Source organism: Canis lupus, chromosome 14, assembly GCF_003254725.2.
Source record: "Canis lupus dingo isolate Sandy chromosome 14, ASM325472v2, whole genome shotgun sequence".
Lineage (NCBI taxonomy): Eukaryota > Metazoa > Chordata > Mammalia > Carnivora > Canidae > Canis > Canis lupus.
This window is the reverse complement of record NC_064256.1, coordinates 23437897-23465521: the sequence shown is the minus strand read 5'-3', so window position 1 is coordinate 23465521 and position 27625 is coordinate 23437897. Positions and strand designations below refer to the sequence as shown.

At 40.0% G+C, this 27625-nt stretch overlaps 1 protein-coding gene and 1 long non-coding RNA gene across 4 annotated transcripts in view; one reads left to right on the top strand and one right to left on the bottom strand.

The window, feature by feature from the left end:
- The first annotated feature begins 272 nt into the window (after positions 1-272).
- Positions 273-8759, top strand: LOC112674854 (uncharacterized). 2 transcript variants are annotated; one of them, XR_003145614.3, is made up of 3 exons: positions 273-1109; positions 5398-5515; positions 8285-8759. It is a non-coding gene; the product is annotated as an uncharacterized LOC112674854 (long non-coding RNA). The 2 variants fall into 2 exon arrangements; XR_003145613.3 differs by lacking the exon at positions 273-1109 and adding an exon at positions 1132-2298.
- A 531-nt stretch (positions 8760-9290) lies between these two features.
- The window catches only part of GLCCI1 (glucocorticoid induced 1), a 100377-nt gene continuing 82042 nt past the window's right edge, over positions 9291-27625 (bottom strand). For both annotated transcript variants that reach the window (XM_025471244.3, XM_025471245.3), the window contains exons 6-8: positions 26892-27102; positions 13478-13598; positions 9291-12313 (exon numbers count right to left, since the gene is read on the bottom strand). In XM_025471244.3, coding sequence (XP_025327029.2) covers positions 11953-12313; positions 13478-13598; positions 26892-27102 — 693 coding nt within the window. In that variant the 3' untranslated portion in view covers positions 9291-11952. The remainder of the gene's footprint in view (positions 12314-13477; positions 13599-26891; positions 27103-27625) is intronic.

Below are 27625 nucleotides of genomic sequence, written 5' to 3'. Positions count from 1 at the left end.
CCAGGATCACGGCCTGGGCTGAAGGTGGCGCTAAACCGCTGAGCCACCCGGGCTGCCCTAAAGCGGACTTTGAAAACCTTAAAGAAAATCTAGTTTGTTCAAAAGAAAATATATGTGCATGAAGGAGGGTTTTTTTTTTTTTTTTAATGGATTATTTAGTTTTCTTTCTGGAAGGCAAGGGTCCCGTGATACTAGCGGTTCTGGCTTCTGACAGGAGACGAGGACAGCTCCGTGGGGGGTGCGGAGGAGAGCGGTATTGTCCACACACCCTCGCGGGCCCTTCCACGCAGTCCCGGCTCCCGCTCTGCTGCGAGCGACGTGGTCTTCGCTAGGAGCTCAGCCCTAAGCGGCAGGACGCCCTGGTCTGGGCTGACTAGCTCGGGAAGCCGGGGTGGTAGGCCCGGCGCAGTAGCTTCTCACCCACAGGGGAGTCCGAGTTGATCGGCTTCTCCCGCCTTTGCTTCCAGCTGGTGACGGTATGAAACAATGTCAGTTACCAAAGCATCCACGCCAGAATTCGCAGAAGCAATGCACACGGTTCCTGTAAAGTGGCGGGAGCCTCCTGAGCCGTCAGGAACCGAGCAGGCAAGACGTCCGGTATGGACCAATCCACAGTGGAGCAGAGGACAAGGCCGGTAGCGGCCAGACCACAGAATCGGCCCAAGTCGCTTCGTCCGCGCGGGCATCCCTGCTCTGCTGCTGCTCCTCCAAACTTGTTGAGTCGATTGCACCACTTTGTATTTTCCTCTGAAAATAGAACTTTTGGCCTTAAAATACCTATCCTGCCTTCTGACAATTAATTAGTAGAAATCTGACCCGAGGGCCCTACTGTTCTCAACATGCCCAAATGCTTGCATTTGTAGAGTTCTCAAGCATTTGGCTGTGCTCGTTGAAGCGGTGTTCTCCTGGAGAACGTGATTAACTTTGAACTCTGATCCACAGGTTCTTGATCAATCTCTTCCTTTCTTCCCTGCTCCTACTGCCTGACATTTTGCAGCACTTCCGCGGTACGACCAAAAACACAATGAGATGCACCTTCTCCCACTTCTGGGCTATGCCCCCAGGGAAAGATCCGTGTTGGATAACTGCTGGCTGGCCTTTGCAATAGGGTAAGCAACTTTTTAAAAATTTGCCCTAGCAGATTGCCGATGAAAAGTGCTCAGGAAACCTCTGAAATCGGACACAGGTCTGCATCCAGACCCTTCTGCCATCCAAGGCAGTTGATTTTAGAAATGCCTCATCAGTAGAGGCCGGATTATGTATCAGCCGAGGCTTCCTTTTTCAGCTTCTTCCCAGGGAGCTCTTTTACTGATTTTGGTCTGGGGTGTCTCCTTGCTGGTATTTCTGGACCTGATCTGTGGTGCCCCAAGCGTCATTACCACAGTTAGAGCATCGTTTGCCATACCCCTGTTCCGGCACAGACAGAAGGCTTTCTCAAGACTCAGCACTTGACAGATCAACACCCTTGCTTCCATTCTCTTCCTACAGTTCATTGCTATTCCGATGGCTGGGTTATAAACTCTTTCATCCCTGTTATAAACTCTATTCTGGTCCAGGAATTTATGGACCTCTTAACTTCGAGAGTTCTGTTCATCCTCCGAGATATGTAATTTTTGCGTGTGAAAATGCACCTCTGTGGATTTTTTTTTTTTTCCTGAGGAAATGGTCCAGAGCTTCCATAAATTCTCAAAGGGGTCGATGAACAATAAAAGTCAGAATCATGCTAATCACAGGTTTCAGGCTGACGCAGGTGGTGTGGATGTGACTGGAACTTCCTCTGAGCACTAAAAGCCTGTCTCATGCATGTGTAAGAGAGCAGGAGGTTCCTCTGGCCACCTTTCCCTGCAGGGAAGTCACAACCATCCTGGACTGTTTCCTCTCTCCTGGCCCTGGATGGCTGAGTTGGCCATGCGAGGGCCTCAGCAGTCAAACTGAGGGGTATTTTTATCCTGCCAAAAGGAGCTGCCGTCCTGGGTGAGCTGTGACTTTGGCTCCAGCTGGAAAGGAAGAAGCTAGCAGGGAGAGAACAAATCCTGACCACCACTACCCCGAGCTCTTGCTACCTGCATTCTGCTACCCATCTGTTACCTGCCCTCAGAACCAGCCCCAGGGGGAACCCTGGCTTCTTTAGCTTGGGCTTCAATGGCGAGCCTGGGGTGAGAGAAGCCCAGAACCAAACAGGCTGGTTTTTCCGCCCTATAAACCAGGCCTGTGGTTAAAGACAAAGCACCTGGAAAAGATGGGAGCGGGCCCAGGCTGAAGCCTGAAGTGTCCGATCTTCTGGCCTCGCCTTTCCAGGTAAGCAAGCAAAGGGAGCTGGGAACATAGGTGCACGCTGAGCAGGGAAGACGTGGAGGCTTTGGGAGAACCAGGTGGGAGGCACACACTCGGGTTTTCTGCCTGGCAGCCGGGGGTGGATGCCTGACCCACCTACTGAAGGTGAGGAGAGATGCAGATGACAGTGAACAGCAGAGGAAGAAGTAGGGCCATCCACTGAATGTCCCTGAGGACATTAGAGACAGATTTTAGGCTCAGTGGAACCATGTTTATGGCTTTATCACCTTCACATTTCTTATGCCACATGGACTATGGAAAATAAAAACAGCTATTATCCATGGGGAGCCTTATGCCAGGCACTGTGCTAGGGACACATAAGTCCCTTTCATCCTCTTAATTACCCTACAGAGTAGGAATTTTTTTTGCCATGTTGCGTTCTAATTTTGAATTACAATTCAAATACCTTAAAATTTCTTCTTTTAAGGTATATGACTCAGTGATTTTTTAGTATATTCACAAGATTCCACAACCATCACCATTATCCAATTCCAGAACACTTTTCATTACCTCCAGGAGGAACTCTGTACCCATTAGCAATGACTCCCCATTCTGCCCTACCCCAGACCCTGGTGACCATTAATCTCCTTTCTGCCTTTATGGGTTTGCCTGTAATGGACATTTCATATGACTGGAATCCTATAGATGATCTTTTGTAACTGGCTTCTTTCACTTAGTGAAAATGTGCCACATTGTAGCACATATTAGTACTTTATTCCTTTTTGTCACTACTATTCAGTTGTATGGCTCTAGCACATTTATCCAGTCATTAAATTTATGGGCATTAGAATTCTTTCCATTTTTTGGCTATTATGTATGATGCCGCTGTGAGCATTTGTGTACACATTTTTGTGTACACATATGTTCTTACTGTCTTGGGTCTACACCAAGAAGAACATTGCTGGTCACATTCTTAACCTTTCAAGGAACTGCTAGATTGTTTCCCAAAGTGGCTGCACTATTTTACAGGATCAGCAGCAGTATGTGAGCGTTCTGATTTCACCATATCCTCACCAACACTTGTAGTTACTCGTCTTTATGATTATAACCATCGTAGTGGGCATGAAGTGGTATCTCATTGTGGTTTTAATTTGCATTTTCCTAATGAAAGGTAGGTATTTGCCCTGCACTGAATTGTGTCTCCCCCAAGATTCAGATGTTGGAGCTGTTGATTCATATATTGTAAACCCCCAAAATTCAGTGTATTTGGAGACAGGGCTTTGGGAGGGCATTAAGGTAAAATGAGGTGCTAAGGGTGGGGGCCCCATCTGACAGGATAGTGTCCTAAGAGACAGAGGAAAGACCACGTGAGGACAAAGCATCTGCAAGACAGAAAGGCTTTCCTAGAAACCAGATGCTGCTGGACCTTGATCTGGGACTTCCTTTCTCTAGAACTGCGAGAAATAAATTTCTGTTGTCTAAGCACCCCCAGCCTGGGTTGTTTCATTATGGCAAGAGCTGAGAATTCTTAGCGCTGTTTTACAAATGGAAACTTCTAGGATCATTTTGTCTGATGGTCAGACCTGGACCATATTCCCCTATGCTACACTGCCTCTGGCTTCCAGCGGTCGGGAGGGACAGGGTTCTACCCAGATGTGGCCTGCCAGCTGACCGAAATCACAAGTGGCAAAGGGCTGAGACTCAATTTGGTGAGTAAGGGGGAGAAACTTACCAAGAAGGAGAAATAAGCAAATGTCTGAACCTTCAAGTTGCTTCCTGCCCCATGGGCTTATGCCAGTTACAGATTCAAAGATCATAGGAGGAGCCAAATCCTACCCTGGTGATTCTCAAGCCAAGGAATCTACTGCAGCTCATCTAGGGCCTAGATCCCCAATCTTCTCTAATACAGTGCTGGTCAACATCCACCTCACATGCATCCACCTCAGGCAATTTCTGTAAAACGAGATTAAACAACTCTCAATAAAGAGTGTATTGAAAAATTTGAATCACATTCAAGAAGAATCTCTTGGCCATTTTCAGGTTTCTACAGTTTTCTAGATGAGGCAGTTCAAGAAGTATAAGTGAGGGGATCCCTGGGTGGCTCAGTGGTTTAGTGCCTGCCTTTGGCCCAGGACGTGATCCTGGAGTCCTGGGATCGGGTCCCACATCGGGCTCCCTGCATGGAGCCTGCTTCTCCCTCTGCCTGTGTCTCTGCCTCTCTCTCTCTCTCTCCCTGTCTCATGAATAAATAAAATATTAAAAAAAAAAGAAGTATAAGTGACAATACAGATTTCTGTGCTCTCTGGTGCCCACTTCATAAATCCATCTCAACTGAGGAGAGGGTAGATAGCATGGGCCACACTCCAGGAGGGAATGCTGTGTCCTCTGACTACAACTCCAGACTTACCCAAATGCCATTTGAGGCTTAAATAATTTAATCCTATATACTTGAGCATGAGGGTGTTGGGCCCATTTTTTTTTTTTTTTTCTGGGAAAGTGGCAAGGGAAAGATACTAAATGTATGTTTGGATTCTTTCATTGAACCAGAGTTTGCTCTACCAGGCCTTCACTCCAGCTACCTTGATTTTAAGAGATCTGCAGCTCCTTTCTATTAAAACGAAATCTTTTGTTGCCATATCCTTCCTTTTATCTCCCCCCCCCTTGATATCTAGAAATTAAGGTGCATTTTCTCTCAAATTATAAGGTTTCTAAGAAAACTTAGGAAAACAGACATGCAAATGTTAAAGACAAATTATCCACAACCTAAGCATAACCACTATTAATTTTTATACATTCTTCATGTCTTTTTTTACTCACATATTTTTTTTTAACAAAACTAAGAGGTCACATGGGTTTGTAACGGGCTTTTCATCCCTTAGGGTACATGCTGCCAAGTTCTTGTTCAGAAAGGTTGTAACAATTTATTCTTCTAATAGATGTGAGAGTGACTGTAATACCCCTACCACCCCCTCAGCACCGAATATCCTCCTTCTTTTTAATCTTTGCCAATTTAAAGGCAACAAATTATTGTTTTAATTTTGCATTGCTTTGATTACTAGTGAGGTTAAACATTTATATTGATGTTGATCACTTCCCTTGAATTTTGCCTTGCCTTTTTATTAGGGACTATGAGAAGCAGTCAGTCCTATCCACTTTCTGTTGCAGACTGGATGATGATGGTTGGTGAGAAGGTGGGTGTGGACATAGGGAAGAGGATGGCCAGCCGTGCTGCAGAAAGAAGGTCATGTTGCTTGCTTGTCTTTTATGAAATGTGACAAAAGGAATACATACTCATTGCCAGAAAAAGAAAAGTAGATATTTCAAAAGGACACATTATTGTGAAAGCTCATCTCGGCACTCTCTTCCCCTTTCCCATAGGCCGTATTTCACAGGTGTAACCATCTTCAGGCCCTCTCCCCATGTGACTGTCTTCCAGCAGGACCGTCACAGACTTAGGGGAGTGATAGGGAGAAAGGATCGGGGATTGGAAAAGGAACCATACAATAGCTCCCAGGGTGGCCACAGGGAAGGGAAGCAGGAGAGACCACACCAGGTTTTTGTCTGTAATCAAATGGGCAGATGGAGAGTGAGTTAAGATTACCCTGTCTGCCTTGATTTCAGTCCATATGAAAAATGGTAGGCTGTTTATTGCAGCACATGAGCAGTGTCCTTTGTTAACTTTTGTCCCTTGAGTGTAACCCCTTTCCTTTACAAAGTGGAATAGAAAACCTGAGAAATGGTTTGCCTTTCCCGCATGAACCCTCCTCCCCATTTAACAGGTCCTTGTGGAGCCGTACATCCACCTTTTATCCCGCTTGCTTCCAGACAGTGGTTTGAAATAACATCCACTGCCTATGGGATCTTACTCAATTATGGCTAAAGGAATGTCATCAAAGTCATTCTTAAAACTGATGCCAAGACTTGCGTTGAATTTATAGTGTGAAAGGGAACCCATTCCTTGTTATCAGAAAATCATTTGTAGGAAAAGTGATCTAATTATTCAAAATCTTAGTGTTAAGAAAATGGCTGTTTTAAATGGGAGGGGCCGTCACCAAACTGACCTGGAACCTTTCAAACAATTTTCCTCTCTTCTTTGGGAGATGCAAACACCTGTGAAATGGAATAGGCCATCTCAGAACCAATGGTTCACCAGCCTTCCATCGAGGTGGAAGTATTTCTCATTTTCTTGAGATTCTGCTTTTTCTTTTTTTCCCAGCGTTGAAAGCCGATCACCTATCTCACCTCTTCTTGCATCATTTTCCATAGGGGGTGCTTTTCCGCAAGGGTTTAATTTTCCCCAGTAGTTGTCTTAGATAAGATGGTTTAATATTAGACAAGATAATTTTTAGGCACATATAGTATACTTACCTTGTGAGTTTGAGTAACAAAATCCTGCATGAGGAAGCTTCGTCTTCAACCTAGTCCAACCGGGCTTTTTTCCCCAGTAAGTGTTCATTCTGAAAAGCTTTGTTTTCTGAACTCAGGGGACAGGATGGCATAGGAAGACCCTAGGTGATGTTGCTGGCTTTAACAGGTGGACGTGCGTGGGGAGAGGCACACAGGGCAGTCGCCACGATGTAGTCGTTGTCCAAGCCTATGTGACAGATCACCCCCAGACTCAGCACTTTGAAACCACGCACTACTTATCTCCCACGGTCTCTGAGTGTCGGGAACCCAGGCGTGGTTTAGCAGGCCTGGCTCCCGGTGTCCCATGAGGCTGCAGAGCCAAGCTGCTGGCTGGGCTTGTAGTCATCTCAAGGCTCAACCGGGGCTGAAGGATCTGCTTCCAAGCTCACCCACACGGCTGCTGGCAGGGCCCTCAGTTCCTCGTTAGCTGGCAGCCATAGCTACTTGCCACGTGGGTCTCTCTCCACAGACTTCCTGAGTGTCCTTGCAACACAGTTTCTCCCATAGCCAGGGATCCACGAGAGTACACACCCAGGACACAAGCCTGTCTCTTTACATCCTGACCTTGGACGTGACAGCCCATCACTGCTCTATCCCACTCATAAGCAAGTCCTGCCCACGAACTTCAAGGGGAGAAAAATGAAGCTCTACCAAAGAGAGGGGTATCAAAGAATTTGTGGACATATTTTAACAATAACCGCGTGTGCAAGTTACCTATATCCAGTTTGCTCTTTGGTCTGTGGCAAAGGTCGGTACATTTTTTCTGTGAAAGACCAGAGAGTAAAATATTATTTTAGGCACTGTGGGCCAGACTGTCTCTATTGCAACTACTGAACTCTGCCCCTGTATTGCAAAATAGCCATAGGCAATACATAGTGTGGCTTAGTTTCAGGAAGATTTTATTTACACAAACAGGCGTGGGGCAGAATTGGCCACAGACAGGAGTTGGCTGGCCCCTGGTCTAGCGTGCTACACGGTTGTGTTTCCATGGCATCAGAATCCCATTTCGAATGAAATTCATCCATCAGACATAGCTGTCTGACCTGCAGCTTGAAATTTAGCAGCGAGGTAACAGGAAGACAGGCAAATGTTGAGAGATTTAGGTAGCGGGAAACCCTTGAGGACCTAGAATCCCAGCTGTCCTCTGGGAAAAAAGGAAGAATCGGAATGTAAAGGAAAAAAGCTGATGTGGTACAACACGGGACAAGACAGGGTCTTCATTCCAGTTCATCAAGGAAGCAGAGAGGAGGCGGGAAGTCTGAGAGGAAACGTCCTCTACATAACCAGAACTGTGGGGCTAGATTATAGCATTCTGGGTCTGGAACGCTATGAATAAAAGGACCCATCTTCACAAAGCTCCCAAAGAGCCCCGAGTTTGCTAAAGGTGTGTAGAGGGGAAAAAAAGACTTGTGAGTGCCTCAGAGAGGGTTGAAGGCAGGAAGTGCGGGAATGTGTAGGAATAATGGAACTTCAGGGCTGGAAGGGGTGGGGGCGAAGGTTTATTTTGCAATATTCATAAATAAACTTCAAGTGATTATTTTCAACTAACATAAGGCTAAGCATATATATATAATGTATATATTTCTCCCTCCGTGTTCTTTAGGTGTTGCAGATACTGACTTGTTCCCCAGGGCTGTTCATATTAAGCTGCCGCGACCGAGTCAAGCAGAGATGGAATTGAGAATTTCACTTTCCTTTCACAGCCCCCTGCAATGGAACTTTTAATCGAAGATGCATAGTTTTCTGCCTAAATTATGGATCATCCTCCAGAAGATGGTTGATAAATCTTACCATTTAAAAAGTTATGCTTTGCTTTTTTTTTTTTTTTCCAGCCCCAAACACAGCCACTTGTCATTTTTAGGTTAATTTTAAAGGAAAAATCTTATCAACCTCTTTGATGAGATGTGCTTCAGAAATGAAGAACAACACTCTGCTAGTAAATTACTTCTCAAAGTGGTTTGTTTTCGCTCTCAGGCCATCATGGGGCCTATCATGACCCTATTTGGATAACTGGGCATAACATCAACATTCCTTTGTTAAGGTTTTCTTCCTCTTATCCGGAACCTAAAGCAAAATAAAGAGCAAAACATCTTTAAAAATCTTTGCTGCAGTTTTCTTTGCAAGAAATACCCCCACTTTGGGGATCCCTGGGTGGCTCAGTGATTTAGCGCCTGCCTTCGGCCCAGGGTATGATCCTGGAGTCCTGGGATCAAGTCCCACATCGGGCTCCCTGGATGGAGCCTGCTTCTCCCTCTGCCTATATCTCTGCCTCTCTCTCTCTGTGTGTGTCTCTCATGAATAGATAGATGAAAATCCTAAAAAAAAAAAAAATTACTTCCATAAAGAATTCTTCGGTATAAAATAAAGATGTGAGGACAGTTACTGGGAACTTTAGTCACCCAGCTTCTTATCCTGTGATGGAAAGTGTTTAAATGACATGTCAAGAGGCAACCAGGCTGTGGGAATGTGATGCAGTCAGAATCCCTCTAGTGCCAGAGATGCAGGTCAGAATTCAGTGAGCACTGGATATCACCATCACCCTGACTGGAGTCCATCTCTGTCAGGCAAGGGGCTAACGACCCAGTCATTCCAAAGACATATGTGGACTATTCCAGTTTTACTAATAACTTTATTTAAATAAGACACAGGAACTTCTATACTGAAAAAATACAAAACAAAAGCCACACATTTCCTTGTGTAAAGCCATATTGTATGGTAACTCGAATACTGTTCAGCGCAGTGGCTAGAATTAAACAGTACAACTATATACAAAATTTAAACAATTTCTGACAAATTTCTACAGCTGGATGTAGGATACATTTGAGCTCAACAACTTCTGGGAAATTTACATGGCAAAGCAGAAGCTTTAACACATTTGGTTCAAAACTTTAATATATGCTAAGAACAAATGTACAACACAATTAATATTTAGTTTCTCATGAGAAAATAAAAGCACATGTCACTATAAATATCATACATCAGATTTCATCACCAAAAAAGCATTCAGTCCATCTTTCAGAAATTGATATTGATATCAACTATTGCATTGTATTTGGACAAAAGCAGAGCTTAAGATCAACACATTATGTAATGCTAAACCAGATATCAGAAGTTAATGGAGCTCATATTTATCTTACAGAACTAATAATTTTCTCCCTTTAACCATAATCTACAAAATATAGTATTTTCATCAAGGCCTGAGATTATTAGGGTTAAAGGTGTCTGCTGCTGAAGAGATTGTTTTAAAAGGTTCCCCTGTGAAAATGGCAAAAGTAAACTGAGTCCTTTTCCATGACAGTCTCCTACAATATAACACTGACTAATTTAAAGGAGCCAGAATGCACCTTCAGGAGAGAATATTACTGCAAACTTTGGTGGAAAGAAGATAATTGGGATCATGACAAAATAATACACAGAATACATACACACACATATACATATACATACATACATATATATATATATATATATCATTTCTTAAAAAAAATCAATGGTGTTGCTTTCTTCTCTATCACCTCTTCCTTCTTCAACCTCTTTAGAAAATAAAACAAAGAAATCCCGAGGAATGACTGAAGGGAACTGAAACGTTCCTGTAACTGTAGGCATCTTATTCCCCTAATTCTTAAGAAAACTGTGCCATATACTGTAGGTACAGATGAAACAACTCTATGCTTTATTGAACTGAAAGCAATGGAATAAAGATACAAAAACTTCCCTTTGCTTCTGGAGACTCTCTTTGTGCTGTAGATAACAAAGTCTGAGAGTTGGGCTCTTCCACTGACCAGTCGGTGGGGGGGGGAGGGGGGGAATATCTGGGGCTCTCTTCACACAACGCTGTTGACAATTCAGGTCAAGTCTGCAAGTTCAAGGCAATTTACTTGAGCTTATGCTTTACTTTAGACATCTGAAATACTAAGAACCAGTCATGATCTTGTGAGGAGAGGCTTGAAGAGGCAGTCGCAAACTACTGCTTTTCTAAGTCACCAAGCAACCTGCTTCCCTGTGCTGCCTTACTTCTGAGACCACATGTTCTCTCTCCACATGAACGCAACTCATGCACCTCCACTGCTTAAGGAAAACAATAACCAAAAGTGTGTTATTTGTAAACCTGCAAATTAAAGAACTTCCGAGAGAGAAACTGAACATCAATATGCCTTTAGCTAAAATGAGAGCATTTCATGACCCTGGTGGCCAACATCAACAAAAAATCTCAGCCATCCCCCGTGAAAGTTCACTTGTTTTGCAATCTAACCTAGGCTTTCTTGTTTTAAACCTAGGCTTTCTTGTTGTTAAATTCCATCACACGCAATTGGAATGTTTATGTACAGCCTGGTACTGGAGACACTTCATTTGCAACGTTGTAACAGTCATTAACTGAGCAACACCTGAACTTGTTTAAAAAAAAAAAAAGCCACATTTACACATGTTGAAATGCTGAATTAAACAGTTGTTTTAACTCGTAACCTCATGACAAAAGTGATGTCAGACACCACAGATTTGCTGGTTCTCCTCATGTTCACCCATGTCCAGGATTATTGTTCTCCTAGGGTTGAATGCACTTCTTATTCTAAGAATGTGGAATGTAATGAGGAAAGGGAAATGCATAAAATAAGGAAAGGCAAAAGAGTGATGTTCCCTCTTTAGCTTTTTAGCTGTGAAATATTTAATATCCCAATATGATATACATTCCAAGTTACCTGAGTTTAGACTTCAACTGAAGTACCTGAAGCTAGGCCATAGGGGTGGGCACTGTGCAACTGTTGTGGCCATTTATTATTATTATTATTATTATTATTATTATTATTATTATTTTTTGCATTGTATGTATTACAGAAGTTAGAAACAAACACCTGGATCAATTGTAAACATAATCCTGAAGTACAGTATTTTCCATAGGACAAAACACAGCAAGACATTTTCTATTTAGACAGGCAACTTTTTGATATAGAGCTTATTTATACTGAAGAATCTGGAACAAAACACAGGACACGGTACTAATCTGTCAGACATACTATGAAATGCATAGTCTCCACTGAGAATGCTGAATGACACACACATTTTGCAAGCATCACTGCTTTCCACAAAAACTGCCGAATAGGAGTTCCGTCCCTGCCAAGATCAGTGTTGAGAGATACTTTATGATGCTGATAAGTATTCTGGTGGTGGTGGTGGTGGTGGTGTTCAGAAAGTTTGTCACTCCATGCAGATAAGATGTCTGAGGTCTAGTTCCTAATCCGTGAAGGTAGGGTAGAGGCCAGCTCCCCCTTTGCTTTAGATGATCACATAGTTCTGAGCAGAGAGGTGCTCCTCGGCCTGCAGTTCCTGCAGGAGCTGCTGTTGCTGCTGCTGCTGCTGCTGGGATGGCTGTTGGGCAGAGGCCTCCATGGTGCCCACCGAGCTGGTGTCGTCAGAAAGAGACGTAAAGGAAACCCGGGAGGAGAGCTGCTCGACGGTCAGAGTGGCCAGAGCTGAGCTCTGGCCAGAGTTAGGAGAGTTCTTGAGCATCAGGTCAGAGGCAGGTAAGAGAGGGCCTAGAAGTTTTACAGGACAGAAAGCTGATCCGGTTGGGATGAAATTAACCTTGTTTTTGTCAGGACATGAAAAGAGAGGGGCTGAGATAGGCTGACGAGACCTAAAACCATAAAACAAAATGACATTTACAATCACTCAAAATTTCCAAGCGTTCTGACTTAGCTGGAGTTCTCTACAACGGCTACGATGTGAATGGCAGGGAATGAGTTAAGTGTAGACAGAGGGGTAAACATCTTCCATAGCACAAGTCAGCTGACAGACTACTGATGTACACAGCACTGAGTGGTATTTGAGACTAAAGGATTTTCAAAAAGACTGGGCACATTTTTTCAGAGACCATTCATTTGCTTTCAATCATTTAGGAAGATGGAAAAATGTCCTATGTTATAGTTGAGGATTATGCAAGGTTACAATGACCTTTTCTGTTAAGGAAAAGTGTAATGGGACAGGGATTACCCAGCCATAGATTTGGTTTTAAGCATTTCCTCCTTTTTCTGTATTACTATACATACGTCTAACAACAGATCAGGGAAAAATAAAAAAGTTTCTATAGTTTTCCAAGAGCCAGTCAGCCCAACAGAGCAGAGTCCTCAAGCCTCTCCTCTCCTCTCATTCCCAGGAACTAAGCCATCAACTCCTGCAAGACCGGTCTCTGTCCCTTCCCAGGTTGCAAGAGTACAGCGGCCTCCCCCAGTCGTGCACTGGGACAAAGGGATGAGTGAGTCCAAGAGCCATACAGTCTTTTTTTTTTTTTAGCTACTCTGCCAGGTATTTAGAGCATGAACCTCTTTTCCTTTAATCTCTAATTTATGCACACCTCATTTCAAAAAGAAAAAAAATCTGTGAATGAGAAGTCTACATTAAAGGAGCACACATGCTGCATGTGTCTACAGGGAGACAAGTTCATTTCCTTCTGGCTTGTGGGATCGCTGTCCTAAGGCCAGTCACACTCGGGATGTTAACTGCCGCTAAACGCCTTCTTGTTAGCCATCCAGATTAATAGAGCTTTTGAAAGGAAAAGTCTTAGTGATTAAAAATAGATCTTTTAGGCAGCAGGGAAGAATTTCCAAGTTTCTTTGTATTAGCTTATGTATTTCCAATACTCCACTAAGATCCCTTCAGCCTATTCAATTCTCTTTTCATAATTTGGTTTTGAAACACATTATCAGCTGGATGGAGTAGTTGATTCATCTGTAATCAACTGGTCTCAATAAAAAGCTTTACAGCTTTGCAGATCCCAGCTGATAGAAAAGACATTACTTACGCCATTTCCTCAAAGACCTTCACTCGCTCACATCCCTCTGGGGGCTCCCGTTTGAACATGTAGCTGTTGTTTGGTTTGGGAGATGAAGCGTACTTGGGTAACGGTGAGCTACTCCCACTGTCTGTAAATTTAAAGCAGTTATATTAACTAGTGATTGAAAGCTCTTTTAAATTAAGTTTGATTTCCAAACAAGCAGCCTTTTGCACAGTTTATCCACTATGGCCCCTTTGCTTCCACCACAGAGCTTCCTTTATTGCAAAGCTATTACTAACACTCTCATGTAGTACATTTCTAAGAAATAAAAGCTTTGATGCAACAGTAATCTGCTGTACCACAGAACATAAAAAGAGGATATTTTGGTCGAGTAACTGCATTTTGAATAAGGTAGGGCTATAATCTTGAAAACAAATACAGTAGTATGTATTTCAAAATGTAAATGAATGGGGTAATATGTATAAATCATTCAAAAAGAATTACAAGAGAGTATAATACAGGCTCCTCTATGTTTTCTCAATGTCCAACCAATTTAATTGAAAATTTTAGTACGCGGAATGATCTTCATTACAAATGTTCTTAGCAGAAACCTTACTTTTACTAAACACCATGAATAAATGTATGCAGGTGACAAAACAGGTTTATGACACATAATGTCCTTTTCCCTTAGCCCACTATGAAAAACAGAATTTGCTCAGAATTTTGCCTTTAAAATGTTTATGTAAAATAATTTTCCAGCAGTTTGTACTTTTTGCTACTAGAAGCATGAGAAATCTAAAAGCATCTCTACCTAACATGTTTTCTTCATATTTTTGACCAAGAAAATGGTCTATTCATTAAAAGTCATAAAACCTATATGTAATTTCTCCCTTTCCTACCTGGCAAAGGATTTTGGAAATTCAAATCCACCAAAATGTGTCATTATCTTTGTAAGATGCCAAGTTGTTAAAGTCAGTAACATACCTGTATAAATACAAAAGTCCCATTTAAACAAATTCTGACCTAATGCAAACCAATCCCTACTGCTAAAATACTAAGCACACGATCTATTGAGATGTATTATTTTTATGTATATTTTTGAAAGATGGCATTGGTCACCATAATTACATTTGTCACCATTTTGATGAGTTGCTTTAGTTTAGGCTACAGAACACAGCACAACATTCAGAATCTGAGTAACAGGGATGTTTTTATCATCATTAATGAACTGTAATATATGCTCAGAAAGTAGACTCTTGAGGCACACTTAGAGTATTTGGTGAATGATTCAAAGAGCATCTATGTTAGTCTTGGGAATGGAGATGCATGCTTATGTTTAAATATGGCAATAATTCTGGCTGGGAAACCACTGCCTACAGAATAACAAGGCCACATCACTGTGAAACCTAGAAAACCACCACTCAGTTCCTCCATCATTACTGTTACGTGCATTCTTACAGATTATACATAGTCTGTTGGGAGGGATGGTTCTTAAAATTAAATTCGGTTTCTTCATGTGCCATTCAGATTAAAGGATTTTCTTAGATTTGACATTTGCCTTCTATCGCTTAAAGGGTAGGCAAGAGGGAGAATATAATTTTCTCTCTTAGGTGGATGCAAAACCTCATCAGCTGGCCTAGAGTCTGAGTTTGCTGCTCTATACTCGAGGGAGACTAGACCAAAAAGATTGGTCCACAATCAAAAAGTGGTGAGAACAAGGCCTTCAGCTCCGTGTAATACAAAAATACACCCCAGCTGCGCTTTCCCATCCGAGCAGCAACAAGCCCTGTAAAGGCAATGCGAGACCAAGTGGAGGTGACCCATGATGCTTCCGTGGACCTTCCTGTTGGTGACAGCAGTCCCCAGGGAGGGCACAATTAGCCTGAAGCCATGGACTTGACAGCCGTGAGGACTCGCCTCAGGAGCAAGTCAGAAAAGTCACCTTGGCCACAGCTGCAGTCTTCTGGGCTCTACTCTATGACGTCACAAGACCTACCGCAGGATTCCTCTCATGACTTTATTAATGGCTTCAAGGCTCTCGCAGAATTTAAAGCTAGATGGGAAATCTACAAAACTGATTATCTTCCTATTAACATCTGCAATAAATTAGTGTTTCTTCCTAAATTTTTTTTAATTTCAGAGGCTTATATTTTTACAGTTTTACCCACTTAAACACTCTTGTTCTTTTTTTTGGGGGGGGTGGTGCTGATTCATGTTAGATAAAAAATAAACATGCTGCTATCCTAGAAAGACAGTATTCAGTACTATTATATGACTGTTCAGTTAAAAAAGTTGGGAGTTTGTGGTGGTGTTGAGTGTATATATATATATATATATATATATATATATATATATACACACACACACACACACACATACACACACACACACATACACATTTGAACACTTGGTGGTCTGGAAAGAAAAAAAGGCTTGAAAAAAAAATTGAAACCATCAACAGATTTGTCCAACTGGAGTTTTTCCCTCAGATAAGTATGCAATCTGGAAGATGACAAAGAGGAATAGGGAATGGAGACACCTCATCTGTGGGTTCAGCTCTGTTACTAGTTGTATAACTGAACACAACTGCCTTTCTGAGTTTCTAGATAACTAAAGGAATTATCACTCCTAACTAAAATTCTGTGACATTTTTAAGGGTTCTAACATACAAGGTATTATTTTGCTTTACAAAATGGCATGATTTAAGAACACCCCAGATAGGGGCACCTGTGTGGCACAGTCATTAAGTATCTGACTCTTGGTTTCAGCTCAGGTTGTGATCTCAGGCTCATGAGGTCAAGCCCTGATAATCTACAAAACTGATTATCTTCCTATTAACATCTACAATAAATTAGTGTTTCTTCCTCATGTTCAGCGCAGAGTCTACTTAAGATTCTCTGCCCCTCCCCCTACACTCTTTCACACTCTAAAATAAATGAATCTTAAAAAAAATAAATAAAAACAACTCACATGAACAATCTATTCTATCCATTTCAGACTTGGAATCTGATTCATTTAGAACTCTGTATTGAATTTAATAAACCTTTCAGTAAAGGAACAGAAATGTGAGGTAAAGATGCCCACTCAGGAGATTCAAAATGAGAAGTCTCACGGTAATCTTAATTCAATCCCTTCTGTTCACAAGCATGATAAATTTTCACATTCTGTTATTTCTCAGTAGGAAATAACTAGACATGTAGTTCACATTAAATGTTACTTTATGTTCTTAAAACATCACAGCCAATGTCAATAAAATTAGATGTAACAAAGAAGATTATTTCTGTATTTATAACAATCTTATCTATCTTTATAAAGAATCACCCAACTCTGAAAATCAGGGGTACAGAAATATTTTATTGGCTATTTTAACAGATCATACTTATACACATATATTATATTTACCATTAAAATACAAGCAGCTTGTCAAATATTTTTAAATTCATGATAATGAAATAAAGCTTGGAAGAAAATTAGACGTTTTAAATAATGGAATTCCATATAAAAACAGTTATTTTTAACTACATGTACTTTTATAGTTTAAGAGTTTTCTAAATTTCTCCTTTATAATGGCCTTCATTATTTCTGGTATATTAAATATTTCTGGCCCACAATTCCAGTAAAAAAAAAAAAAATCAGATAAGTCATCTTGTGGGTAGGTATGTAAAATCTTTGCCATGGTTGAGTTTTAGCCCTAAGTTTTCCAATGTGCTTTATCTCCTACTATCAGATCACTTAAATTAAATGAAATTAGTACTAAAACAAGCTCTGTAATTATAGAGCAGCAGTTAACTCTGGTTTCACATTAGACTCATCAAGAAATGTTTCAAAAATACCAACATATATACTATTGTCCAGACCTCATCCCTAAGATATGCTGATTTAATTAGCTCTAGAGCTCCTCCCCAGCATGTGCTTTTTTAAAATTTATTTTTATTTTTATTTCTTTTTGTAAAACCCCAAATGCTTTTAAAGCAACGCCTGATTTGAGAACCAATCACGAAAAGGTCAAAACACTGGTTTGGAGTCAGGCTACCTTGCCTGCTTTCTACCAGGCCTAACACCATGACCTAGGTAAAAGTCTGATCCCTTTTTTGAACTGTAAAATGAAACTACTGGTATGATAGCTATGAAAAATATGTGTAGAAGAATTAGGATAGTGCCTGAAACACAGTGAGCTCTCAGTAAATGACTGTAGCAGTAGAAAGAACATACCATTCCTAGTTTGCAAATTTAAAATGATGAACCATTCAGAAATTAAGTGCCTATTCTACCTTCTCTCATCAGGAAAGTTATTTTTAATAGATCTGCACATTCTACTTCTATTTGGCTACATAAAGGTAAGATTCTGTATCTGGTGGGGAAGTGGGGTAATATTTGCAATATCAGATTCCCCAGTTTAGACTGCCTGGCATGAACTCTGCCAGTTTATAAGGACGTCCTATAGCATATAGAAATCTATTATCTGGAAATGAAAATGAAATGAATGCCTAAAGCACAGATTCTATGGATTCCTCTACAGAGACCTAACCAGTAGAATGTCCTTCTTATTCTATCTTCACAGTAGAGTAAGAGCCTGGGTAAGTGAGGGTAGAGTTCCATCAAAACTATACTCCATGACAGAGGAGGAGTATAATTTAAGGTTAGCCAATAGAATTAGATTAGAAATATGATTGACCAAATAGGACCTAAACAATTACTACTCTAGTATTAAGATTACTTCTTTTCCTTCAGGAAATGAAATTATGAGCTGTAGTGTGGTTTGATGGCCTAATGAAATCAGGAGGGAACACAAAACTGCATAGCCTTTCTTGGCAACAGAATGTGGAACCAGTTGTTATTACGATTGTATTGAAGATGCGTTAACTCCAAGACCAAATTGGGAATGAGTGAGGAGAAAACTTGGCTTTTACAAATAGTCTCTAAGGTGTCTCTAAAATTTCAAAGTCAACCTTTTATGAGAGGGTTACAAAATTTTAATAAAACAAGACTACCAGCTATAGCTGAGATCTCCCTTAGACCAGCATTCAGTAAAGGGTAAGGAGGGAAAACTACCATCATAACCTTCACTATGTATATTTTTGCACAAATAAGATTGTGTTCTGAATACTGGGCTTAACTTAGATTCCAAACGTCTGGTGCCATTAATTGGATATCTGTCATATGGGGGGAGGTGTTTTAACTGCTTATTGTTCCCCAAGTAATCACTGAATTGATAAGAATTTGTAAATTAAGCAAACAAATCATTTATTTAATAATAATAATAATAATAATCCTTTATTTTTGTGTACTCACAATAAATACTTCTTTCACAATCATAATCCTGATATGCAGAATAGGACCTATTATTACCTCCAAATGTGACTTGGAGTCATTGATACTTACTCTGAATTTGACTATCTGACATGGCAGTTAAAAATGAAAGCAAAGTACTTCATTGCACACAGTCCTCAAACCAATTTATGGATTAAAATCCTGTGTCTTGTAAATATAAATCACAGTGGTTAAGCTGAAAATAAATTTCAGATAATACAGAGTATTTTATATCTTGAAAAATAATTAGGGATCTAAGGAAAATCATTCTGACATAATCTTAGTTTTCATATTCTTGAGCTTTTTAAACAGAAATCTTTCCAGGGACATTAGTTTTCAAAAAACTAAAATATGCTGTTCACATTAATCTGCTCCTAAAAAGTATCCTAACAGGGAAAAATAAACACTTCTAATAAAATCACTGTGACTTTAAATGCTCACTTAAATATTTACTGAAAATTAACTATGTACACAATAGAAGGCAAAGCAAAATGCTTTAAATGTTGTCGTACTGTATTATGTAAAACTCCGTATTTACTCGGCCACCCCAATTCTTGCTAAAGAAGAATGGTATAATGTCTTGAGGCAGAAACCAACATGGAATCATAAACTTATTCCTGTTTTCTCCTTAGAGCCTGTTCATTCTCTGATACTCAGTGCCCTCCATCTCCTAAACTAGAATGCTACTGGAACCTGCCATTCATTCATTCTCCCTCACCTCGTTCCATCTACCAGGCACCAGGTGCTGTGGACTCCTCTTTAGTCCCTGTCCCACAAGTCCTCTGCACCCCCAATCTTGCTCTGCCCTGCAACTGTGATTTCCCAATATGGGGGCATAGAACAATCTGCTGACAGCAGGAATATTAGAACATTCCTATATACTTGCTTTCTATCTTGGAGAATAAAGTATGCTTTGCTAGGACATATTTAGTTTGTGGTTTGAATTAAGTACATACATAACTTAGAAACAGGCAAACAGATGAAACTGCTGAAAAGGTGGGTGATAAATCAAGTCTGGAGACCACAGGATGAACTATTCAAACAGCACCTTGTCTTTCTGCTGCTTCTCTCCACGTGCGTAGTTCCACCTGCGTGGGACCCTTTAAAGATACAGCTGGTCACATCCCTTTAGCTGACAAAGATCTTCGCTTGATCCTTCATTTCTCTTAGCAAGGCCTACCAGGTCCCTTATGAAACAATGGCCTTTCTACCTCTCTACTGACTGCTCTCTACTCCCCACCACGCACCTCAGAAACCCACAGTTTCTGACTGTTCTCCACACACCAGGCCCTTTCACAGCTGAATGCCTGTATAAGGCTATTCCTTCTGCAAGGGCAGCAAGTAGTCATATGAGGTTCCTATAGAAGATCACTGTTGAACTCCAAAGAATTTAGGAAAGTTACTTCATTTTCTTTTTTTTTTTTTTTAAGTTACTTCATTTTCTATGCCTCAGATTGCCCTTTCTTAAAAACACTAATACTGTCCCTACTCACAGGATTGCAGTGATATTACAAGAAATGACAAGAGTCAAATCACCTGAGCACATGTAGTCATTGGAACAATCCCATGAGGCAGGTACCATCATTATCCCTAATTTATAGATGAAGAAACTGAGATGCAGAGAGGTTTAGTAACTTGCCCCAAGGGTGCATAATTAGTATGTGGCAGAGCAGGGATTCCACCTGGCTGCACCAGAGTTGGAGCTCCTTACGGTTAGGCTCTCTGTCTCACTAAGTTTTGATGATTGATCTCAACTCTAGTGCTCTCACTGGAGATAGGAGGAGGGAACCAGATGATCAATCAAGTTCTTTCCAGTCTAACATGACATGCTTCTAATTAAAATCTTACAGCTCAGCTAATGGCTTCATTAGGCTTGCCTTGTATCAGCCTCACAAGGAGATACAGTGTAAGGACAGCCCATATGTGTTGATATTTCCTCAGCAGAGAAGATAACAGGGAGAAAAAAATAAATACCTCCCCCTTTCCTCTGGCCTAGTTGATACCCTATTTGCTCCCTAGTCATGATAAGAGTGGAAAAGGAGATGGATTTTAGCACTTACTTCTTTTCCCAGAATTTCAACAGAGAATTAGAACTTCATGGCTTCCTCCCCACCAAAGGCCTATCACTAAATTAATTAATTTAATTAAAGATTATTTAATCTTAGTTGTTTAGTTCTCTTTCCTGTCTTGTTTTTTTGGTGACGATGGAGGAGGAGGAGGAGGAGGAGCAGAGGAGGGCCTTATCATGCCCTTCCTGAACATTCAAAAGCCTAACACATATTATTTAACAACCTAAAGACAAAGATACTGATGTTCAACACAGCTATAAAAGTATACCCTTAAAAAATGGACATACCGTAAAAAAAAAATGTCCTAAAGGAATATTCAAAAGAATCCCTGCTAAGCACACCCCATGCTAGTAGGCCCTACTCTACCTGTGGAGGATAAAACAATGAGCAAAATGAAGTTACCCGATCCTGCTGGAGCTTATATTCTAGTAAGTAGATAATAGTAGATTATGTGAAATATACATTTGCAGGCATGTTAATACATGTTTGGTTTGTTTCTATTCTAGACTCTGGGTTATAACTATTAGAATGGAGATATATATTTATTAATTCGTTCTGAATTATAAAGAACGACTCATCATCCCCAGAGTGCTAGCACAGCACTGCCATTGGTGCAACTGTGAAGATTTCCCTAAAGGATGGGAGCAGGAATTCACTGGATGCTTCTCATGTGCTGTCAGCCAATGGGAATATACATGATTTTACATGTTATCTTGAAAGAGAGAAACACGGAGATGATGTAGGGACAGGATTCTGGAATAGGTCATCATTAACCTATGGAATAATTCCAGCGTTATTATCTCTATACTCTTTGTAATTTTACAGCCAAGAGGTTGTTCTAGAATAATAAGGCATCCTAGAACTATACGAGGAGAATCTTTTGATAGAGAAATAGCCTCAGTCTCAAAAGCAATGATTTTAAAATGTAGTGGCTAAAAGTATACCCAACATATATCTTTTCACAATATAAAACACAAAAAGAAAAGTACCACAAAATCTCAGCTGATTACGGGCTCTCTAGAAGATAGAGGGTTAAAGTCTGTTAAGGGCAAAGGTCAAAGAAGAGCCCTTAGAGATAAATGCAAATCAAATTAAAATGTAAGTAGAAAGGAATAAGATGATGTCAAAAAGAGTCTCTTTCAAAAGTCTGACTAGGGGCAGTCCTAGACCCAGAAAAAACAAGATAATACTTTATTTTTTTTCTCCCCTGCAACCAGGGGGTATTCAGTCCTAACACTCAAAGTTTGGGAATATTAACATTTATGAGTTAATCATGGTATGAGGTAAATAGGTTTCTATGCATCGGCCTTGGGAATCTCCATCCACATAACATACGTTGTTCTTGTGGGAAAATACAGTTTAAGTTCCAAGTACCCAATTTATGAACTCTTGGAATATAACTGTTAGTAGTTGGCCTGAGTAGAATGGTTCAGTTGACTTCATAATTAGAATAATCAATGTTTCCACAATATCTTGCAAAACTGCAGAATTTGAGAACCGCCAAAGTGAACTGTGCCAAAGATCAACTATAAGTGGCAGGCTCAAGTCTACATCTTGTGGCCTGCCCAGCTCCACTCTGACTACCATTAGGAACGCTGGCAGAGCTGCTAAAAGAGTATTTTGATGCTGCCATCTGTATTAGATAAAGGACTATTTTTCTCCCTTGCATTTTGGGCACAATAATGTAAAAAAAAATTAGCTTAACTCTTAGGGTATATTCTGAGGATGTCAAGATGAGAGTTCTTACTCTGGATCCTGAGTTCTCCACATGGATCATAATGTAGGAACTATGGTGGTTACTAGGTTAGTGAATCTGACAAGCTTATACATGTGACCAGGCTACTCTTCTAGTCTGTAGGTTACTGGAAAAACCTACCAAAAAGAAAAAAAGAAAAAGAAAAAAGGAATCCCAAACCTGAAAATAATCTCTTAATGGCTGGACCTTTCTCAATAGTCAGAATGTTTTCATCTTAGTACTGCAATTGAAATAGCCAAAGAGAAACCAATATACTTAAAAAAAAAAAAAAAAAAAAAAAGAAAAGAAAAGAAAGAAGAAAAGAAAAATCAATATGCTAATTAACTAAAATTATTTTATAGGTCTCAAATTATATATGGTTCATGGAAAAGAATATATATGAAGAAAAGGAAGAAATAATGTTAGCAAAATCAGAAAAAGGATAAGTATATTGCAGATGAGTGATAGAAAAATAATCAGCCCAGCAGTACATCTCTCATGGGAGCATGCATTCATAATGGCTATCCCCCTCTCCTCTCGAGCATACCTATCCAGGTGCCTAACAATGTCTGAACTAGCTTTTCTAGCACAGAAAAAAATTTCTCTAGCATAACTGCAAAATATGTAGGTATTCCACATATATTCTAGTTGACTACAAAATTACAGTATCAATTCTATTTTCATAGTTAATAATACAACCTATTCAAAATCTATAACTTCCATTTTTTTCTTTTTGGAAAGTGCAAATTATAAGACTGAATTAGTATCTTTAAAGAAAACACAAAATTCGAACAGTAATGAGTCAAGAGACTCTTCTATAGTTTAAATGACATATGTAGGTTTCAGAAACTATCAAACAACTCCCTCTTTTGTACCTTTAGTATTCTGAACATACTTGTATACACACTTATATAATAGTGTATCATTTGTTTATACTGCTATTATTCCGTATTAGACCATAAATTCCTTAAAGACAGATAGATATCACATCTTACTCAACTCTATTTCTCTACTCTCAGTGGGGTACCTGACATCCAGTCTATGTTCAACAAATGTTTTTTAAACTGGAAGTATAAACTTGGTTGAATACATAAGCCTCCATTCCTGATCCTAAAATACATACATGTGTGTACATATAAACATACATGTATATATAAAAGCAGATGTTATTTTAATTTTTTCTTTACAGAGTACTTGATTTATTTAAGAACTTCTCATTGTAATATAAGGTCATTTAATTTTCAGCTTAATCTTAATCACAAAGTAACGCTCAAAGCTAAATATGGTAGATTAAGAAATTAGTGTTTTAATTCCCAAACTGAAATAGTCTTGTAGAAAACAGAAAAATGTCTAACATGATTCTGAGATCTCCTTAATTTCTGCAGAGATTTTTTTCAAAGTCATATTTAGCCACACCCAGGACAATCTATTGTTTATTATGGACCAATGGTTGTGCTAATAAGTACTTTGCTACAATATCTCATTCACCCCAATAATGATATCAGGTAGGGATAATCACCCTACTTTACTAATAAATATTTTTTAATTATTAGAAAAAAAACAGTTGGCCTTAGAGATAATCTGGACCAATGTTCTCATTTTACATTAAAAAAAACAAACAAGAAGAACATAAGAAAAAAATACATTTACATTATGCAGGCAAGTATCTTGTATGGAAGAATAAGAAGACACAAAGGAAAATATAGAAAAAAAAGGAAAAATCTTAAAACAAGGTCTAAGTTACCTAAGAAATGGTCAGAATTCAGATTATTATACTATCTTGAAGAGACACCTGCATTCCCATGTTCACTGCAGTATTATTCATATTAGTCCAAACATGGAAATAACTTAAGTGGCCATCAATGAATGAATGTATAAAGAAAATAAAACACACACACACGAATATTGTTCAGCCGTAAAAAAGGAAATCCTGCCATTTACAACAACATGAATGGACCTTGAGGGCATTATGGTAAGTGAAGTAAGTCAGAGAAAAATACTGTATGACCTCACATGTGGAATCTTAAAAGTATCAAACTTATAGAAATAGGGAGTAAGATAGTGGTGGCCAGGGGGCCAAGAATATGGGAAGATGATAGTCAAAGGATCCAAACATTCAGTTATAAGAAGAATAAGTCCTGGGGATCTAAGGTACAGCATGGTAACTGTAGTTAATAATATTGTCTTGCATACTTCAAAGTTGCTATGGGAGTCAAACTTTAATGTTCTCACCATAGCAACAACAACAAAATGGTAATTACCTGAGGTGAAGGATATGGTAACTAATCTTATTGTGGTAAACATTTTGCAGATATATACATATATCGAATCATTCCACTGTACACCTTAAACGTACATATGTTCTATGTTCTATGTAAAAACATATACTGTTTTAAACTTAGGATCTAAGTGAGTACCCTTTCTACAATGCAGAAACCATGTATTTATCTGCCTCATTGAACATCGTCATCCAGAGGCCCTGAAGGCAATCTCCGAGTTAACCAGAGTGGAACTCACTTATCATCTCCCTATACACTTCCTTTTTGGTTCAATGTCTCTCAATCATTCACACTATTAAATTTAGAAAGAAGAAAACAAAACTCCAGAAATTAATTGCCTAGCCTTATTATTACTGCTATTTTGACTTTGCCCAACTACAAGTGCTAATAAATAGCAAAAGTGGTCAACCTGAACCGTGCTTATCCTTGCAACTGATACAGCGAACACAGAATACAGGTTTTGGAATTAAGACAGACTTGCCATCTACCACCTGTGTAGCCTAAATGAATAGAACCATTCTTTAAGTATCTCCGATTATCTTCGAAATCCCATTAGATACAAGGTGTTTTCTTGTTGGCTTTCCTGTGAAACATCCATAGTAAATGTTGTGAGGAAGTGACTAGAGTCATATGCTCCAGTAGAAGCAAGCTTTGGTGAAATAAAAAGTTTCCTAGTCTGACATTCTACGAAATGGAGACTTCCCGCCCAAAGCAGAGAGATGCCTATGGCATGGCACTGCCTTCAGTACATCCTGAACGGAGGAAGGGAGCACACAAGGCTTGTCGATAATGATAATGAGAGGGTGAAAAGCAAGCAGAGATTGCTGAGATCCACCCACGGAAAGAAAAGCAGAAGACAAAGTCCAGAGTAACTTCTATTTAACATCTCAGCAGAGAGTTAGGCATAATGATGAGTGAAAGAAGCCAGACACAAGAATACACACGCACCGTTCCATTTCTGTAAAATACAGTAACACGGAAAAATTAAATTATGGCGATGGAAGTCAGAACAGTGGTTACTTCCAGATGGAGAGAGGAAGGGGGCCTGAGGGAGCCTTCTGGGATGCTAAAAATGATGTGTCTTGATTTCGGTAGTAGTTTTGTGAGTGCATACATATGTAAAAATTCATTGGGCTGAGCACTTAAAATCTGGCAATTTAAATGTAATAATACCTCAAAATAAAACAAATAAGCGGGAATGACAGTCAAATCAGGACAAGGACCACAAAATTCCTATAAGATTCTGTAAACTTTACCTGGTGAAGTTTTAAAATTTTAGTCACCTACGGTGTATTTCTTTCTGTGGTGAGAAGCAGTAACTGAGTGATTAAATAATTTCAGTGTTTCTTTGGAAGCAACTGGGAAGGTAGAAGCTGGGCCATCTTTGTTGCCTTCTGTGTCTAGGTCTGAGGAGGCCAGAAACTGAAAGGAGAGGGTAAGTGGTGGCCCAGTGCCTGACACAAGGACAGGAGAGTAAGGGGAGACAGCTGAGGCCTGGCAAGGAACAAGAAATCTCAGAGGTCCTGCCCGCTTATTGGTGTTAGTTAATACTTCATTTACATACCATAACAACCCCTGATAATCTTGGTAGGTACTTATTAAACTTTACCTGCTTGGTTAAAAAATATACCCATCCTTCCAACCAAATTATCTAGAAATTACTTCCTCCTAAGTCAATCTGGTCACAAAATCTACCTTTAGACATGAGCAATATAAACTCTACCATAACCATCATTAGCTCTGGACAATAGCGAGGAAAAACCTGTGTGTTATATGATGTAAAGCTGTATGCACTCCATTTGATAGCTTTCATTAGCTGTTAGAACCATGCGCTGTGCTTCTCTGACACATTTATGGAAGATGTTTGTGAGAGTCACAAAGAAGGGAGGGTATGGGAAACCAACGAACGAACCTAGATTAACCAATCCTTTACAGTCCCACCGTTCAACAAAAGAAAAAAAAATGATGTAATGGTCTAAGACAAAGAAAGTATAATGAGCAAGACCCTACAACAAACCCGCTGTCTAAGCGGATGATTTCCTTCTCACCTTTATCACGATCATAGAGTAAATCTTCTGTTGAGCAAGGGCTACCATCCTGGGACTCGGGGGGACAAAAGGGAGAGATACAAGGTGAATGGCTGCTGCAGCTACTGCTGCGCTCCTGCACGGAGGGAGTCTGAGTGTCTATGCTGCGCGTGCTGCTGCTTCGGTAGTGAGCGGGAAGCGGGGCTCTTCGACCGTCCGGGATCTCCAAAGGCTGGAAGACAAACAAGCATTACGTGTGCATGTGTCAGTGCACACCCCTGATTCGTGCAGAAGCACGTGGCATGGTCCTTGTCTTCACATTCCACTACTATCTCATTATACCCGATTCTTCAGAGAATAAAGATACCAGTCTTGTCTTGATTTCTGCATATTGTCTCGACTGAACAAAAAACTTATTTCAAACTACTAAGGATAAAAATTGTCTTACAAGTTCCAAAGCTCTCTGTATGTATCCCGAGGTTAGCACTTCCCATAATACTTCTCAAGGGTGGGGCTTTTTTTAAACACTGTGTCCCCAGTGCCTCCCACCGTGTCTGGCACATAGCAGACATCCAACAAACATTTGCTGAATGAAGTGATCAAACTGTGCAAGAAATGACTCTGACTTAAAAAAAAAAAAAAAAAAGAAATGACTCTGACTTGCTAGTAAGAAAAGTAAAATCACATACTCGCAGGTATAGATTTTTCTGTCCATTCTCTATTTTAGTTTTTCTGAGATCAGGAACAGAACCATG